Below are 17,281 nucleotides of genomic sequence, written 5' to 3'. Positions count from 1 at the left end.
AAGATGTCTGTGCTTTTGGAAAGATGTCTGTGCTTTTGGAAAGATGTCTGTGCTTTGGAAAGATGTCTGTGCTTTTGGAAAAATGTCTGTGCTTTTGGAAAGATGTCTGTGCTTTGGAAAGACGTCTGTGCTTTGGAAAGATGTCTGTGCTTTTGGAAAGATGTCTGTGCTTTTGGAAAGACGTCTGTGCTTTTGGAAAGACGTCTGTGCTTTTGGAAAGATGTCTGTGCTTTTGGAAAAACATCTGTGCTTTGGAAAGATGTCTGTGCTTTTGGAAAGATGTCTGTGCTTTTGGAAAGATGTCTGTGCTTTTGGAAAAACGTCAGTGCTTTTGGAAAGATGTCTGTGCTTTTGGAAAGATGTCTGTGCTTTTGGAAAGATGTCTGTGCTTTGGAAAGATGTCTGTGCTTTGGAAAGATGTCTGTGCTTTTGGAAAGATGTCTGTGCTTTTGGAAAGATGTCTGTGCTTTTGGAAAGATGTCTGTGCTTTTGGAAAGATGTCTGTGCTTTGGAAAGATGTCTGTGCTTTTAGAAAGATGTCTGTGCTTTTGGAAAAACGTCAGTGCTTTTGGAAAGATGTCTGTGCTTTTGGAAAGATGTCTGTGCTTTTGGAAAGATGTCTGTGCTTTGGAAAGATGTCTGTGCTTTGGAAAGATGTCTGTGCTTTTGGAAAGATGTCTGTGCTTTTGGAAAGATGTCTGTGCTTTTGGAAAAACGTCAGTGCTTTGGAAAGATGTCTGTGCTTTTGGAAAGATGTCTGTGCTTTGGAAAGATGTCTGTGCTTTTGGAAAGATGTCTGTGCTTTTGGAAAGATGTCTGTGCTTTTGGAAAGATGTCTGTGCTTTTGGAAAAACGTCAGTGCTTTGGAAAGATGTCTGTGCTTTTGGAAAGATGTCTGTGCTTTGGAAAGATGTCTGTGCTTTTGGAAAGATGTCTGTGCTTTTGGAAAGATGTCTGTGCTTTTGGAAAAACGTCAGTGCTTTGGAATGCTCTAAATGCATAAACATCTCCATGAAAACAAGTCATGTTATTCTTGTTGTCATTGTTTTCAAACAGCCAAAATGAAATAAACGTTTTTTTGTTTTTTTTTACTTTTTGCTCAAATACGACTCGTGGGGAAACCATGGCAACAGGCTAGGACGCAGAAGAGAAACACCTGAATATGACTTGATTCTTATGACTTATTCATTTGTTGCTAGGAACCGGTAATTAGCAAAACAAGAAGAGTCGAGAAAACACAACTATATGTACAGATGAAACCAGAAGCTTACACACAGTATAAAAGACACTTATGCTTTTTTTTCTCACTGTCTGACATGAAATCAGACTAAACTTTATCTGTTTTAGGTCAATTAGGATTAACAAAATTATTTCTATTTGCTAAACGCCAGAATAATGAGAGAAGGATTATTTTTTTGGTCAATTATTCAGGACTTTCTTCACAGTTAGAAGTTTAAACAGTAAGATTAATGTGACTTTAAACCATTTGAGAAAACCCAGATGATGATGTCATGTGTTTGGAAGCTTCTGATTGGTTTATTGACACATTTGAGTTAATCAGAGACAAACCTGTGGATGTGTCTGAAGCTCACCTGAAACTCTGCTCCAAAACATCAGGAGGAGAACTGTGGACGAGTCTGGTTCATCCTCCAGTTTCCAGACGCCTGAAGAAGCCACGTATGAAGACCATGGGACTGTCCAGCGTCACACCGCTCAGGAAGGACACGTGTCCCAGAGACGAACGAGCTTTGGTCTGAAATGATCAACACAGAACAAAAGAAAAAGACCTGGAGAAGAAGCTGCTGAAGCTGTAAGAGTGTGTGGACTGAGGACCGAGGACTGAGGACATGGACTGAAAGGACACTCTGCAGGAAGAAGACATGACTCCAAAAGAAACGGAAAAAAGGACACTCTGCAGGAAGAAGACATGACTCCAAAAGAAACGGAAAAAAGGACACTCTGCAGGAAGAAGACGTGACTCCAAAAGAAACAGAAAAAAGGACACTCTGCAGGAAGAAGACATGACTCCAAAAGAAACAGAAAAAAGGACACTCTGCAGGAAGAAGACATGACTCCAAAAGAAAAAGAAAAAAGGACACTCTGCAGGAAGAAGACATGACTCCAAAAGAAACGGGAAAAACACAGAGGACAGTTTGTAAATGCACAGGGACAAAGAGCTTCATGTTTGGAGACGTGTCCTGTTTGACCAGAATGAGCCTCGTTATGTTTGGAGGAAAAAAGGGAAAGTCTGAAACACGGGGGAGTCTGCATCGTGTCGTGGGGCTGTTTTGCCGCAGGAGGGACTGGTGCACTTCACAAAACAGATGCATCAGGAGGAAAGAACTTTATGTGGAAAAACTGAAGCAACATCTCAACACATCAGCAAGAAGTTAAAGCAACAAATGGGTCTTCAAATGGACAATGACCTGAAGCATATGGACAAACTGGTGACAAAGAGGCTTAAGGATAACAAAGAGGCTTAAGGATAACAAAGAGGCTTGACGATAACAAAGAGGCTTAAGGATAACAAAGAGGTGTGTGTTCTGTTTTAGTCTGTATTAGTGTGTGTTCTTTGCAGGTCTGTTTTAGTGTGTGTTCTGTTTTAGTGTGTGTGTTCTGTGTTAGTCTGTTTTCGTGTGTGTTCTTTGCAGGTCTGTTTTCAGTCTCTTTCCTTCTTCTTGGCACAGAGTTGTTGAACACACACACACACACACACACACCCCCACACCCCCACACACACACACACACACACACTTGTGAACGATCCTCAGTCACTGGAGCAGTAAAGTCTAAGTGTCTGTTTTGCTTCTGTTTTGTTGTTTTAGGTCAGACTCTGTTGAATGTTTCTCAGATGAATCGGGAGCCGTCGCGTCGTCTTCAAACTTGACAAGCAGCTAATGTGATGTGCTGTTTGCTGTGACACTTGTGCTGACGGGGAATACCACTTTGCAAAGCCGTCTGTTTTGTGTTGTTTACATGCAGCTTGTTGATCTGTGACACTTCAACAAATCAAGACCTTTTTCCCTCTGAGCTTTTGTTGTCTCATTTTGAACTTTTTTACACCCCAGTGAGCTAATACAAACCCCGTCTCTTATTGAGCAGTGCAGTAAATCTCCTCCAGATTCATTCATCCATCTTAAAACTTGTTTCTCAAAGCAGACGCACGGCTATAACTCATTTCACCCCTGAGCCGAGTCACTGCGCCATTTATGGACTTGACAAATGTGTTGGTTTTATGTGTTTAAGACAATCAAGTCAAAGACAGACTGAGTTTAAAGGAAGGTCGACGAGGACTATACTTTATATTCTTCATAAACAAACTTAAATAATCTCATAATTAAGAAAAAGTCAAATAAAACACACCTGTACAGTTCATATGTGAGGACTTTTATGTTATTGTGCAGCAGCCTGGACAACTACAGGATGTGCTCACTAGAGGGCGCCATTTACAAAGATTGAGAGACAAAAGGGACAAAATGATGGTTTTATAATCCTGAATATGAAGTAAAATAGGAATTAAATAGACTGTGTAATCTTTCAGTTGTCCAGGTCTGATAGATAAATAAATAAATAAATAGACAGATAAATAAATAAATAAATACAATGTAAATGTCACACACGATCGTGACAAATCCAAAGTGCGGTGCTGATGATGTTGTGACTTTGATCAACTTTGACAAAGGACAATGCAAAATAAAATTACAAAATGATTTTATTATTCATATAAACTACTACAAAATTCTTCAACAGGGTTTTTCAGAGGCAAGACAAAAGTGAATAATGTGGTAATGAAAAGTAAATCAGTATCACAAAAGTACAAAACAAATACAAATGGTTTGTGTGTATATGTCCCCTACTGAAGACATGTCCCCTACTGAAGACATGTCCCCCTGTGACTGGAGACATGTCCCCCTGTGACCGAAGACATGTCCCCCTGTGACTGGAGACATGTCCGTCCTTGAGAGACATGTCTGTCCTGTGACCGGAGACATGTCCGTCCCGTGACCGGAGACATGTCCGTCCTGTGACCGGAGACATCTGTAACTCTGTAAGTCAGGGGTGTCCAAACTATGGCTCAGGGGCCAAATCCGGCCCTCAGATCAGTGCTGAACCGGCCCAATTGATCATAAGCAGAAAAGAACAGCAAATGAAACTATTTTACACTTTTAACCTCAAACACCAGATTGAATCATCATCAGACCTAAAATCTAAGTGTTTTAAGGATTAAACACACAGCGGCTCAAAGCTGTGGATAAAACCTCCGTCTGTGTCCTCCGCGGCGGACATGTTTTTGAGATATGGACCTCGACAGAAAAGTTTGGACACCTCTGCTCCGGAGACAGGTCGACCCTGTGAGGGGAGACATTTTGAGACATGTCCATCCTGTGAGGGGAGACATGTCCATCCTGAGAATCACCCATAGGTGCATCAGTATTGCAAACGTTTTTTTTTTTCGTTTTTTTTTCAGTGGTTACTTTGCTCGTCGCTCTCGGCCGACATATGTAAACCACAAATGTTCACTTATTAACAAAGTACGAGGAAGCTGTGAGGACTGAGAGTAACGCTGCATAGATGATTCATTCACACCACAGACATGGAGCGGTTTCATTTGAGGGTTCCCGACGAGTCCTTCTGCTCCGCGCCATATGTGAGCGAGGAGCGTTTAGCCGTGGCGTACGTGGCGTAGGACGGGGCGGAGGAGAGGGGCGGCATGCGGGGGAGCGTGGCGGTGGAGGTGGGCGGGGGCTGAGTCTGTCTATCGGCCGGGCCAAACAGCGGAGACGACGTCCTGCCCTTGGTCTGGAGGCTGCCGCTGCTGCTCTGAAGGGGCGACGTGGACGTTCTGAGCCCACGGGTCAAAGAGGAAGTGGACGAACTGGAGAGCGGCGAGCTCCTGACCCCGTAACCCAAAATACCTGTGCTCATGAGGAACTCTCTGGATCCGTACGCGGGCGGGGTAGGTCCACGAGAGCCTATTGGTCGAAGATTTTCCGGCGGGAGGCTCCTTCTGTTCGGGATGTCATAAATTCCCATCTCTGTCCCAATCAGAGGCTGAGGCCGGAGCCGAAACATCCTGTCCCGCTCCTCCAGGTCCCGCCTCTCGTGAATGGACGCCATGATCGTTTTGGAAAAGTTGTCGTAGCGCGCGGCCGCAGAAGGAGGAGGGACGTCGCGCGTGGTTATGCTCTGAGACGCCAGGTCCCTCGCCATGAGACCCGGGAACGACGGGGACGTGTCTCTCTGGATGAAACCCGGGAACGACGGAGAGGGGTCCCGGGAGCTGAGGGCCTGCAGAGACGGCGACGGGTCTCTGGACTGCGGAGACTGTCGCGCCACCCCCATGAACACGGGGCTGTAGGCGTGCGGGGGCGGGAAGTTCTGCACGAGGGTCCCGTCGGAGGCTAAGGTCATGAAGTGCGGGTGGTAGGTGACGGTGGCGCCCCCCCGTTGGGTCAGCGTCTGCGGGTCGGGGGAGTTCATGATGCTGTCGTAGGAGAGGCTGCTGTGGCTGTGGCTGGGGAAGAAATTCGCCGACGACACGAGGCCCGGCGGAGGGTTTGAGCCCAGAGCGTCGAAACCGGGCAGCTGGGACTTGTTTCCATGGCGACTGTTGTGTTTGAGGGTGAGCGAGCGCGAGTTGAGCGTGAGGGAGCTGAGCGGGAGCGACGGCGGCGCGGTGCTGGCGGCGTGCAGGCTGCTCTGAGACAGCGCGGTCATGTGGCCGGGCTGGGCGGACTTCACCGGACTTTCTCTGGACCTCTCTGGACTTCGGCCGTTGGTCTGGTGCTCGGGGGCCTTCAGAAACTACAAAAAACAAAACAATTTCAGATTAAAACACGATTTAACATCTGCACGTGTGATTGACCTTTTTATTACGTCTGTGTTTAAAGGACGACTACGTAACTTTGCTGCCGTGACGTCCACTTCCTGCTTTTTTTAATGACTTTATTGTTCTTACTTTACGTTCTTACTGTGAGTGGGAACGCCTCTCCACAGATCTGACCTGTAACTTTGTCTAGTTGTGTCACCGGCTCATCGTCATGGAGGCAGAGGGTTTTAATGTCACACTGTGGAACATCCTGAGCAAAGCAACAACGTAACCGGGACTAAACTGGGACTAAGCCAAGACTAAACCAGGACTGAACCGGGACTGTATCGGGACTAAAGTAAGACTAAACCAGAACTAAACCAGGACTAAACCAGGTCTAAACCAGGACTGAACCGGGACTGTATTGGGACTGAACCGGGACTAAAGTAAGACTAAAGCAGGACTAAACCGGGTCTAAACCAAGACTAAAACAGGACTAAACTGGGACTAAACTAAGACTAAAGCAGGACTAAACCAGGACTTAACCAGAGCTAAACCGGGACTAAACCAGGACTAAACCAGGTCTAAACCGGGACTAAACCGGGACTGAACTGGAACTGAATCGGGATTGAACTAAGACTAAACCAGGACCAGTTTTGTTCAGTTTAAACTTGTCTCTTTCTTCCTGTAGATGTGACTCAGACCTCGACTTTGACGTTTAAATCCAGACTCTGTTTATCTGTGACTGACAGAGTTTTATTCTGTCTTTTCTGCTTTAATGTCACTTTTCTGATGATTATTTATGTTTTGATTTGTCGTGTTGTGATTTTCATGTCTTTATTATTCTGTAAAACACTTTAAATTACTCTGTGTATGAATCGTGCTGCACAAATAAACTCACCTCGTGCCAATAAAACACACGTCTGTCACATTTATATCATTTATTCCTCCGGGTCCTACAGTTTCTCACCTGTTCTGGGGGAATGGGCGAAGATCCTCTGGAAATCGCCTCCAGAACCGGGCGCAGCTGTGGGACGGTGGGGATGGACACGGGAATAATGGACTTTGTGTGGTGTCCCATCTCTAAAAACAGAGTGTTAAAGTTACAGTAGGGATATATACACGTGGGATATTTACACAGACGTAAAAATAGGAGCGTACTGTCTAAAGCTGCCAAATGGCTCTTGAGGAGGCCGTGCTCGGGTTTGGGCGGCAGAGGAGGCGGAGGTTTCGTTTGTTTTAGATCCGTCAGCTCCACAGCTCCAGATGATGAGCACTAGTGGAAAAAACACAACAAGACCGCAGAGACGTGAGTAACTCGGTGTAATCTGTTGACGTTCTTTCCCTTAGAGAAACAAAGCGTGGACAAAAAACAACCTGTGGGAGTCTATAATTGAACTGACGGAGGAGGCGTACGTTTACGTTTTTCTGGCCGTCTTGGACCCCGTTGTCTTTGGGTTTCACGGGTAACGGCCGGTCAGTCCCCGGTCGAAGAAAAGGCGGATGAACCTGGACTGTGGTTTTCTTAAAAGGTCTTCCAGTATATCTAAGACAAACGAAAGAAAAGTGTAACGAAGAGGCGTTTCCACAGCGCAGTAAATGTTTATTATCACTTACTTTGGAGAGATGGGGCTACAAACCAGATACTCCAGGTTTTTACAGCAGCCTCTGGTAAACGGATTTACGCCGCCTTGAAATTTGCCCGTCACCTGCAGAGATACAAACCACAGACTGTTTATGTAAATGCGCGTAGATAACTCTGGCTCCAGTTCACTTTAGATCGAGAAATTAACGCATCTCTGTGTAACTGACTCGTCGTTTTGGTCTTAACTGTTCGTATAATCAGTCGTGTCAAATGTACCAAACATAAACGACACGGGACAGTTTGTCTAAGCGCCTCGTCCAAGCTCAAAATCACTTCAGTATCAGTCGTGTTTTGCTGAATCCACTTAACGACTGAACGGCTTTAACGAGAAGAAACGTTTGTTCGAGTACAAACAGTTTCTGAACTAATACACTTTTTATTCTAAGAGGCGACGTCTGTGTTTCCCTCAGTCGTCCAGGTCGGATCCAGCACAGAAGAAAAATAAAATCTGTCACTGGACCAATCGTTGTAGGAGTGAAGTCGTTTTGTCCAGTTGACAGTTTTTATTTGCCTCATTTCCACTGGGCAGAGCTGTAATCATAGACTGTGTAAGAATATTTTAGATATAATAAGAATAATTGATTTATAGAGTCTATGGCTGGAATCAAGACTTAAACGTGACGAGCAAATTAAATATTTTGTTTGCACTTTTAAATAGTGAACGACGATGAGGGAAATGTCCATAACCTCCAGCAGGGGGCGTAAACTCTTTTCACCGAGGGACAGATCTTGAAAAATATCGGATATGGAGGGTCAGGGGTCAGTGCAGTGGATAATTCAGACGGTGCATTTGACTTCACGCATTAAATAAGGCTTGAAATATTTATATCAGGTCCGTATGATCAATTGGACCAGTTCACCTGAAGGTCTGAGGGCCGCATTTGGCCCCTGAGCCACAGTTTGGACACTCCTGACCTACAGGTATGACCACAAATCACAGATAAAACAACTGGGAAAGACGTTCTCAAACAGTGAACGAATAAATACATTTGATTTTCCTGTTTAAAGGCTAAATTTTGTGAACTTTCAGCTACTCAAAAGATAGAATATTGTGTTTTGACTCTTTAATTGCTATGGAAACGGCGACATTTATCTGAAACCTGTAGAGAGGGAAGTTATTCTAGCAAATTCCTACTTCCTTTGTTACTCAAAAAACACATAAAAACGCGAAATCTCACCTGTTCGTTGGTGGTGCGGCCTCGAGACACCAAGTACAAGTGAAACCCAGAGAGTCCCAACACGGGGATCATGAACAGCCCTGAAATACTAACCACCGCCAAACTGTGACCGCGGTTAAGTAAAACGAGGATTTAATCTGAGGATGGGTGAAAAAACACACATCTGAAAGGATACGTGACGGCACAGTGCAGCTCCCACAGCTCGTCTGTGTGGTTCATGATGTAAACGAGACCGAACGTCAACACGGCGACCATATGGAGAGTCAACGACAGAAGAAACAGGAAGAAGTAACGATAGTTCCTCCTCCCGATGCAGTTGTTCACCCACGGACAGTGATGGTCAAAGTCCTACGGAAATAAACGATAAACAGGTTAAGTGCAAGAAATGGAACAAGTGAAAGGTTAATGTTATAATCACAGACGACGAAACAGAAACGGACAAATCAACAGAAAAACAAGCAAATGGAGAAGTGTCCCACAGCGCCCCCTGTCCTCAGACTCTCCTCCTGCACCGTCCCACAGCGCCCCCTGTCCTCAGACCCTCCTCCTGCGCCACCCCGGAGCGCCCCCTGTCCTCAGACCCTCCTCCTGCGCCGCCCCGGAGCGCCCCCTGTCCTCAGACTCTCCTCCTGCACTGTCCCACAGCGCCCCCTGTCCTCAGACCCTCCTCCTGCGCCGTCCCAGAGCGCCCCCTGTCCTCAGACCGTCCTCCTGCGCCGTCCCAGAGCGCCCCCTGTCCTCAGACTCTCCTCCTGCACTGTCCCACAGCGCCCCCTGTCCTCAGACCCTCCTCCTGCACTGTCCCACAGCGCCCCCTGTCCTCAGACCTCCTTCTCGGCAAGAGAAACGTCGAGGAGAACCACAGTGAAGGACAGATCCACTCCCACGGATGGACAGATGTGTCCAGGACTGATGTGCGTCTGTTTTACAGATAGAAGAGCCAGAGCCGCTCAACTAAGAGCCAGAGAGTCCCCATGTGAGCCGTGTCCCTGTATAAATGGACTTAGCTAACATGCTCGTCGCCATGTTCCAAATAGAAGTGCTTCCGGCTCCAACGACTCTGCTCCAATTCACTTTACACTGAGGATTTATCGCCTCTCTCTCTGTCTCTGCTGCTTCAGACTCATTTTGGTCTTAAATGTTCGTATTAACCCTCTACATGATCCTAGGGTTCTTTTTTTTTTTTTTTTTTTGTTCTTTTTAATTTTATTTTAATCTTTTTTTATATATATATAAATTATTTTATTTATTTTTTGAGTTACTTTGAGTTTTTATTTTATTTTTTTATTTTTTTTTATTTTGAGGGTTTTTCAGTTATTTTTATCCTGGGGTTCATTTTTTTTTTTTTTTTTTTCTTTTTGTTATTTTATTTTTATAGTTTTTTTTTAGGGTTTATTATTATTTTTTTAGGGTTATTTTGAAGGTTTTTTTGTTTTGTTTTTTGAGGGTTTTTAAGTTATTTTTATTTATTTTTTTAGTTATTTTGAGTTGTGTTTTTTTCTTTCTTCATTTTCTTTCTTTCTTTTTTTTTGTTTATTTTTTTGTTTTTTTGATAAACATTGCCCTCTCTCTCTCTGTACCTGCTGCTTCAGACTCATTCTGGTCTTAAATGTTCGTATTAACCCTCTACATGATCCTGGGGTTTTATTTCACTATTGTGTCCCTTTACACATTCTATGATTATAACATTTTATTGTATCAGGGTCATTAGATCTAATTCAAAATCGTTGTCTTGTTTTTGAACTTGTATTTGAGCTTTTATGTTTTACTTCAAACTCATTTTCACAAAGGGCCACATCAACAAAATGGCTGCTCTCAAAGGGCCAGATGTAACTAACTGTAAAACTGACTAAATGTCACTAAATGTAACCAAATTTAATGTAAAATAAATGCAGCTACTTTTTAATCTTGTTAATTAACCGTTTCTATATTTATTACTTATTCAAGTCACAAATATTGCATATAAATTTGCATAGATATGAAAAAATGTCTGTGTAACCATGTATTTAATGATAAACCGACATTTTAAGACAGTCACACGTTTTAATTTACTTTGTCGCGGCCACATAAAATGACATGGCGGGCCGCATTTCGCCCACGGGCCTTGAGTTTGACACATGTGCTTTACTTAAACAGGTAAAGACGTTCGAAGGAGACGTTCTCACCTCTACACAGTGGTCGCACACGCTGCAGTGGGAGCATCGCGGCGGTCGATAGAAATGACACGAGCCGCACCACTTCATCCGGACCTGGACGCCATTCACATCCACGTTTTTGTAAAGCGGAGCGCGGAACTCCTCCTCCTTGTCCTCGTCCTCGTTCGCTGGAAAAAGACAATACTTCAGCAAGAAAGTTCTACAAAATCTACTGTTTGTGCGGAGTCTGCTGTTTGTGCACACACCTATAGGGAGCACCCCGGCGTCCATGAACGTTACCATGGTGAAATTGGCGAGCACGAACAGGAAGACGACGGCGCAGCATGGTGGAACGGCTGGAGAGATGGTCACCGCCAGCCACGGGCATCTAGACGAATAAAAAAAAAAAAAAAAAAGATGCTTCAACGTGTAGTCGGACTTAAAATGATGACGTGATCCTCATCAGAAGAATCCGTCATTCTCTCCAAAGTGATTGTGTTTAGATTATTGTGTCACACGAGGTTTAGCCGCCGAGCTCAAACAGACTTTATCTAAGGCCTGGACGCTCCTTTAACTCAACCAGGCCGTGAAAACATAAGTCATTACAAGAAATCAAACATCAATGATCAAATGTGTCTGAAATATGGATTAAACAGTGAGTCACATGAGTCAAACACACTGAAGTTAAACAGGAAAAACACTTTCTCCAATGAGCTGCTCATGTAAAAGGAGAAAAGGCTCATTTAAAACAACATCTACAGTGAGATGTTTGTTTAACACAGAGCAGGGAAAAGGAGCAGAGTTTTGTGTTTTATAGAGACTGTAATATCAGTCACAAAGTGAAATAAACAGTTTGTTTTGTCATTTCTCCACCTCCTCCGTGTCTGAGACTCCACAGACCTGTGCTCTCTGCAGAAACATACACTTTATTTAAAGTGCTGTAGTTAATAAAGCTTCACCGTCACAGATTTGCAGTTTAATCAGGTTGTGCTGAGGGAAAGATTTCCTGGATTATTTGACCAGTGTTTGATTGAAGCACATGTGTAACCTACATAAACACCACGGCCCACTTATGGACAAACACGAGTCACGTCTGTGGAGACTGTGGACGTGTTTCATAAATAAATATATAGATCTGCCACAGCAAACTGCCGTCACCTGCCAAAACTACTGCCACCATTAAGAGGCGTTCATTTGTGGAGCTCCAATCCCCAGACCTGACTGGGTTTAGGCGGTGGGGGAGGGGTCTCCCCGATGATGCCAGATGCAAACCCAGTAATCCCTGGATTATGAACTCTGGATTACAGACTATTTCTGACAGTCCCGGGCCCATTGAATCTTCACATTAGATACTGAAAGAGCCCAGACTAAACATTCCACCACAAAACTGGCATTTTTATGAGAATGAGCTCATCCTGCGAAGAAATGAAGAAACGCAAAGAGATTTCATCCATGGACTTCAGGAAAACTCAGTGTTTTTTACAGAAAGATTAAGGAGAAAACATGATCCGCCCTGAGGATTTGTGTTTAAGTTCCTTCTGAACATGGCCACGTCTCACATGTTTAAACTATTACAGACGATCAGTTACAATAAGCACGAAACGGGGATCAGGGTCACGTTGGATCTGATCCAGTCCCACATCCTCATTTACAGTCACCTACAGTGGACCATTGTGAGAGTCAAGGAAACAAAGTGCAGTTTATTCAGATCCATCCTTCAGCAACGTCAGCTGGAGGATTTGACCTGTTGTAAATGAGGAAAACCCTCCGAGACACAGGGAGAAACATGAAAACCTCACACAGAAAGGACATGGAGCCAATGTTTTAATATGAAAATACTATTACAAGTCTAAGCTGATGACAAACACTTAAAGTTCTTTCACGTCTGAGTTTGTTCTGCAGCGTTTCCCTGAGTCTGAGTCTCCACCGAGGCCACTGCTCACCTCATCCATCTACAGCTCAGTTAGTTTCTTTCTAATTTCAAGGTGACTAACATTATTTCCACACGATTAACCATGAGCGTGTTTCATTTGAACAGTCTCACACATGTAATAGAGCGGAGTTTAATAAGACGCCTCTATATTTAAACATTTTGGTGGTGGGAGGCAAATGTTCGATGCCTCGTAATGAAAAGCCCGGGCGGATCCGTGTTGGAGCTGAACTCTCTGCAATAATCTGCTCAGAAACCTCCAGCGCTCGCTCCACAGTGGGTCAGTAGTGCAACAGACAGCGCTCAGGTCAAAGGTCACAGTGCAATGACACCAGCGTCTCAGATATTCATTAAATGAGAATATTACAATAAAACATCACCTCAGGGAAAGTGAATGTAAAGACACAGACTCACACTGTACTTCAGGACACACTGTGACGCCGGGTCAACAGAATGTCTGGGCGTTCCCTCTTAATATTGAAACAATAAAGGTCAGAGGTCAAAAAGGAAATGGTGGAGAGACAAAAGAGCAGAGTGGAGCAGAACAGAACTGCATTAGACTGTTTCTGTGCAGCACTGTCTCGTCTTCCTCATATTCAAATAAAAAACACATTTTGTGGTTGTTGCTGTAGATTTTTGAAATTATATAATAATGTGTTTTGTTTTTAGGTTCAGGTCATTCCCAGCTCCACCACAGGCTCCAGAAGAAGCTCATTCATTTCTTTATGTTTAACCCATTTAACACGACTCTGCCCTGGTTCTGTGCTTTCACACTGAGATCCCAATTAAGTCACGTCCTCTGTGCCCTGTGCCCGTCACACGACGAATGTGCCCCAAAAAAGTCCTCTGTGCCCTGAGAAATGTGCCCATCACACAAATAATGTGCCCATCACACAAATAATGTGCCCATCACATCAGAAATGTGCCCATCACACGACTGAAGTCCTCTGTGTCCGTCACATCAGCAGCCACTGATTTGACTTTATGTCTAATGCAGCATTTTAAATGTGACTTAAAGACAAAAGTCTATGTGCAGTGGAAATACAGAGTACTGTAGAGTATACAGTGTACTACACAGAGTACTGTATAGTGTATACAGAGTACTGTAGAGTATACTATACAGAGTACTGTAGAGTATACTATACAGAGTACTGTAGAGTATACTATACAGAGTACTGTAGAGTATACTACACACAGTACTGTAGAGTATACTATACAGAGTACTGTAGAGTATACTACACACAGTACTGTAGAGTATACTACACACAGTACTGTAGAGTATACTATACACAATACTGTAGAGTATACTATACACAGTACTGTAGAGTATACTACACACAGTACTGTAGAGTATACTACACACAGTACTGTAGAGTATACTATACAGAGTACTGTAGAGTATACTATACAGAGTACTGTAGAGTATACTATACAGAGTACTGTAGAGTATACTATACAGAGTACTGTAGAGTATACTACACACAGTACTGTAGAGTATACTATACACAATACTGTAGAGTATACTATACACAGTACTGTAGAGTATACTACACACAGTACTGTAGAGTATACTACACACAGTACTGTAGAGTATACTATACAGAGTACTGTAGAGTATACTATACAGAGTACTGTAGAGTATACTATACAGAGTACTGTAGAGTATACTATACAGAGTACTGTAGAGTATACTACACACAGTACTGTAGAGTATACTATACACAATACTGTAGAGTATACTATACACAGTACTGTAGAGTATACTACACACAGTACTGTAGAGTATACTACACACAGTACTGTAGAGTATACTATACAGAGTACTGTAGAGTATACTACACACAGTACTGTAGAGTATACTACACACAGTACTGTAGAGTATACTATACAGAGTACTGTAGAGTATACTACACACAGTACTGTAGAGTATACTACACACAGTACTGTAGAGTATACTACACACAGTACTGTAGAGTATACTACACACAGTACTGTAGAGTATACTACACACAGTACTGTAGAGTATACTATACACAGTACTGTAGAGTATACTATACAGAGTACTGTATAGTATACTATACAGAGTACTGTATAGTGTATACAGAGTACTACACAGTGTACTGTATAGTGTATACAGAGTACTGTATAGTGTATACAGAGTACTACACAGTGTACTGTATATTGTATACAGAGTACTATATATTGTATACAGAGTACTACACAGAGTACTATATATTGTATACAGAGTACTATATATTGTATACAGAGTACTATACAGAGTACTATATATTGTATACAGAGTACTATATAGTGTATACACAGTACTGTATATTGTATACAGAGTACTACACAGAGTACTATATATTGTATACAGTCCTGTTCTCTCAGACACAGATGATCTCATCGCTCCGTCCAGAGGATCTTAATCTCATCCTCTCAATCTGGTGTCATTTTCCAGTGGAACACGCTCGTCTATACAATACAGGGGAAAGTAGGGCAGATATGGCTCCAGGGGTCAAAGTTCAACAGAATAACACTGAGCTGATGAGGTACACGTCCCCGTTGTACTTCAGACACTTAAAACATCATTTATTATAAAAGTGATTGAGTGTGACAGGTGTGTGTCCAGCTGCAGTAACGACATGAGCCCATGTGTTTGATTACAAGAGGCTTATCCCCTCATCTGTATGTGACCAGTGGACAGAGCGACCACGAGGCAATGAGGTCAGGAGGGTATGGAGCCTCAGTGTGAGGCCTCAGTGTGTGGAGCCTCAGTGTGTGGAGCCTCAGTGTGTGGAGCCTCAGTGTGTGGACCCTGTGTGTGTGGACCCTGTGTGTGTGGACCCTGTGTGTGTGGACCCTGTGTGTCTCACATCAGGACAGAGCGCAGGGTCTGACTCGGTGTAAAATGGACACGTTACATTTAAAAGATGAAGTATGTCAAAGTCAGTGTTGAAAAACCCGGTGAACTTATAAAAAACAGCCACATTTCCTCTGTAAAAGCTGCAGTTTATGTTTTTACTCACGTAAAGACAAAGAAAAGGGACGTGGATCCAAACAGGAGCCCTGCAGCGGTGCACACCGGGATGAAGGCGCTGGGTTTGAGCAGGTCTGCGCCACTGGTGGGCATGTTGTCCTCCGCCACTCATGCGCGACTCCAGCAGTTAAAGTCCAGTGTTCTGTGGACGGAGCGTGTCCTTGACAGAGCCATGTTCTGTCTCTGAGCCGCGCCGAACAAAAACACGAGCAGATCTGAGAAAGAGCCCGTCTCTGTGGCACCAGCTGCGCCCGCTGAGCTCAGACTGTGTCCGCAGCAGCAGCAGCTCATCCTCCAGCTCATCCTCCAGCTCATCCAGCCCCTCACCGGCCCCGAGCTCCAGGACGAGGCGTGTGGCGCAGCTGCGCGTCAGAGCGCGTAACCGCAGCGACGCACAGGCGCAGAGAGACAGGAGACAGGAGACAGGAGGCAAGAGACAGGAGACAGGAGACAGGAGACAGGAGACAGGAGACAGGAGACAGGAGGCAAGAGGCAAGAGGCAAGAGGCAAGAGGCAAGAGATATGAGACATAAGACATGAGACATGAGATTTAACCTCCTGAGACCTGAGCTCCTGCGTCGCTTTATTCATTTCTCTTTGTTATTTGTTCTGATTGGACCTGATGAGTCTAAATACAAAGAATTATTTTTTTACATTATGTAGTTTCTGAGGAAAAAAAATATGTAAATCAAATGTCCTCATATGTGACATTTTAATCATTTTGATAAAACATTTGAATAATGATTTGCAAAAACTATTTATTAAGACCCTGAAAACAGCAACATTTGTCCTGAGTAAAAACAAAATGAGAAACAACAATTGTGCCTCTTGGAACAAAGTGTCTCGAGTGAAGAGCTGCTGAGAAAAAAAAAAAAATAATTAAAATTAAATATTCTAAACAATCTAAACTGTTAAAAAACTAATATATATATTTACATTGTTGTTGTTCTTGTTGCTGTTATTCTTCTAAAAATTTGCATTATGGCCTAGACGATCCAAAATGTGTTGTCCACATATGAGGACGCCAGGTCTCAGGAGGATAAGACATGAGACATGAGACATAAGACATAAGACATGAGATATAGGACATGAGACATAAGACACGAGCTCATCCTGAGTTTACACAGAAAAAACCCACCAGTGCAGTGGACTGTCCTGTGGACGTGTTGAGACTGACACTAAACAGAGGAAACTTTTAACACAGAAATGTTACACTGAGAAGCATTTAGAGAAGGGCCCTCACATTTAGAGAAGGGCCCTCACATTTAGAGAAGGGCCCTCATATTTAGAGAAGGGCCCTCACATTTAGTGATTCACGTTGAGTTTATCATAACAGACTCAGGTTTGGCTTCTCTCTCAGTGCTTCTCTCTCTCTCTCTCACACACACACACACACACACACACACACACACACACACACACACACACACACACACGGGGATAGAGGGGGTTATGTTTTCCAAAGGACACAATGTCAGGATTCATCTCTGGGAATCAAACCACCAACCTGTGGCTCCGTGGACCTGACCGCTCGACCAACGATGTTT

General features: G+C 43.7%; 1 protein-coding gene across 2 annotated transcripts; it reads right to left on the bottom strand.

Annotated features, from left to right (window-relative positions):
- Nucleotides 1–3,694: 3,694 nt before the first annotated feature.
- zdhhc8a (zinc finger DHHC-type palmitoyltransferase 8a) lies at nt 3,695–15,961 on the bottom strand. Of its 2 annotated transcripts, none has more exons than XM_055231598.1 (10): nt 15,724–15,961; nt 11,034–11,155; nt 10,798–10,955; nt 8,808–8,980; nt 8,633–8,735; nt 7,427–7,518; nt 7,226–7,355; nt 6,971–7,085; nt 6,780–6,892; nt 3,695–5,805 (listed from the first exon to the last, which is right to left on the bottom strand). In XM_055231598.1, the coding sequence occupies exons 1-10, from the start codon at nt 15,825–15,827 to the stop codon at nt 4,606–4,608; spliced, it is 2,310 nt and encodes a 769-aa protein (XP_055087573.1). In that variant the 5' UTR covers nt 15,828–15,961; the 3' UTR covers nt 3,695–4,605. The 2 variants fall into 2 exon arrangements, with proteins under 2 accessions (XP_055087573.1, XP_033845511.1); XM_033989620.2 differs by having other exon boundaries at nt 4,475–5,805; nt 7,232–7,355; nt 15,724–15,955.
- Between the last annotated feature and the right edge of the window lie 1,320 nt (nt 15,962–17,281).

This window comes from Periophthalmus magnuspinnatus, chromosome 23 (assembly GCF_009829125.3).
Source record: "Periophthalmus magnuspinnatus isolate fPerMag1 chromosome 23, fPerMag1.2.pri, whole genome shotgun sequence".
Lineage (NCBI taxonomy): Eukaryota > Metazoa > Chordata > Actinopteri > Gobiiformes > Gobiidae > Periophthalmus > Periophthalmus magnuspinnatus.
The sequence above is the reverse complement of the archived record's forward strand: the minus strand, read 5'-3'. Positions and strand labels throughout refer to the sequence as shown.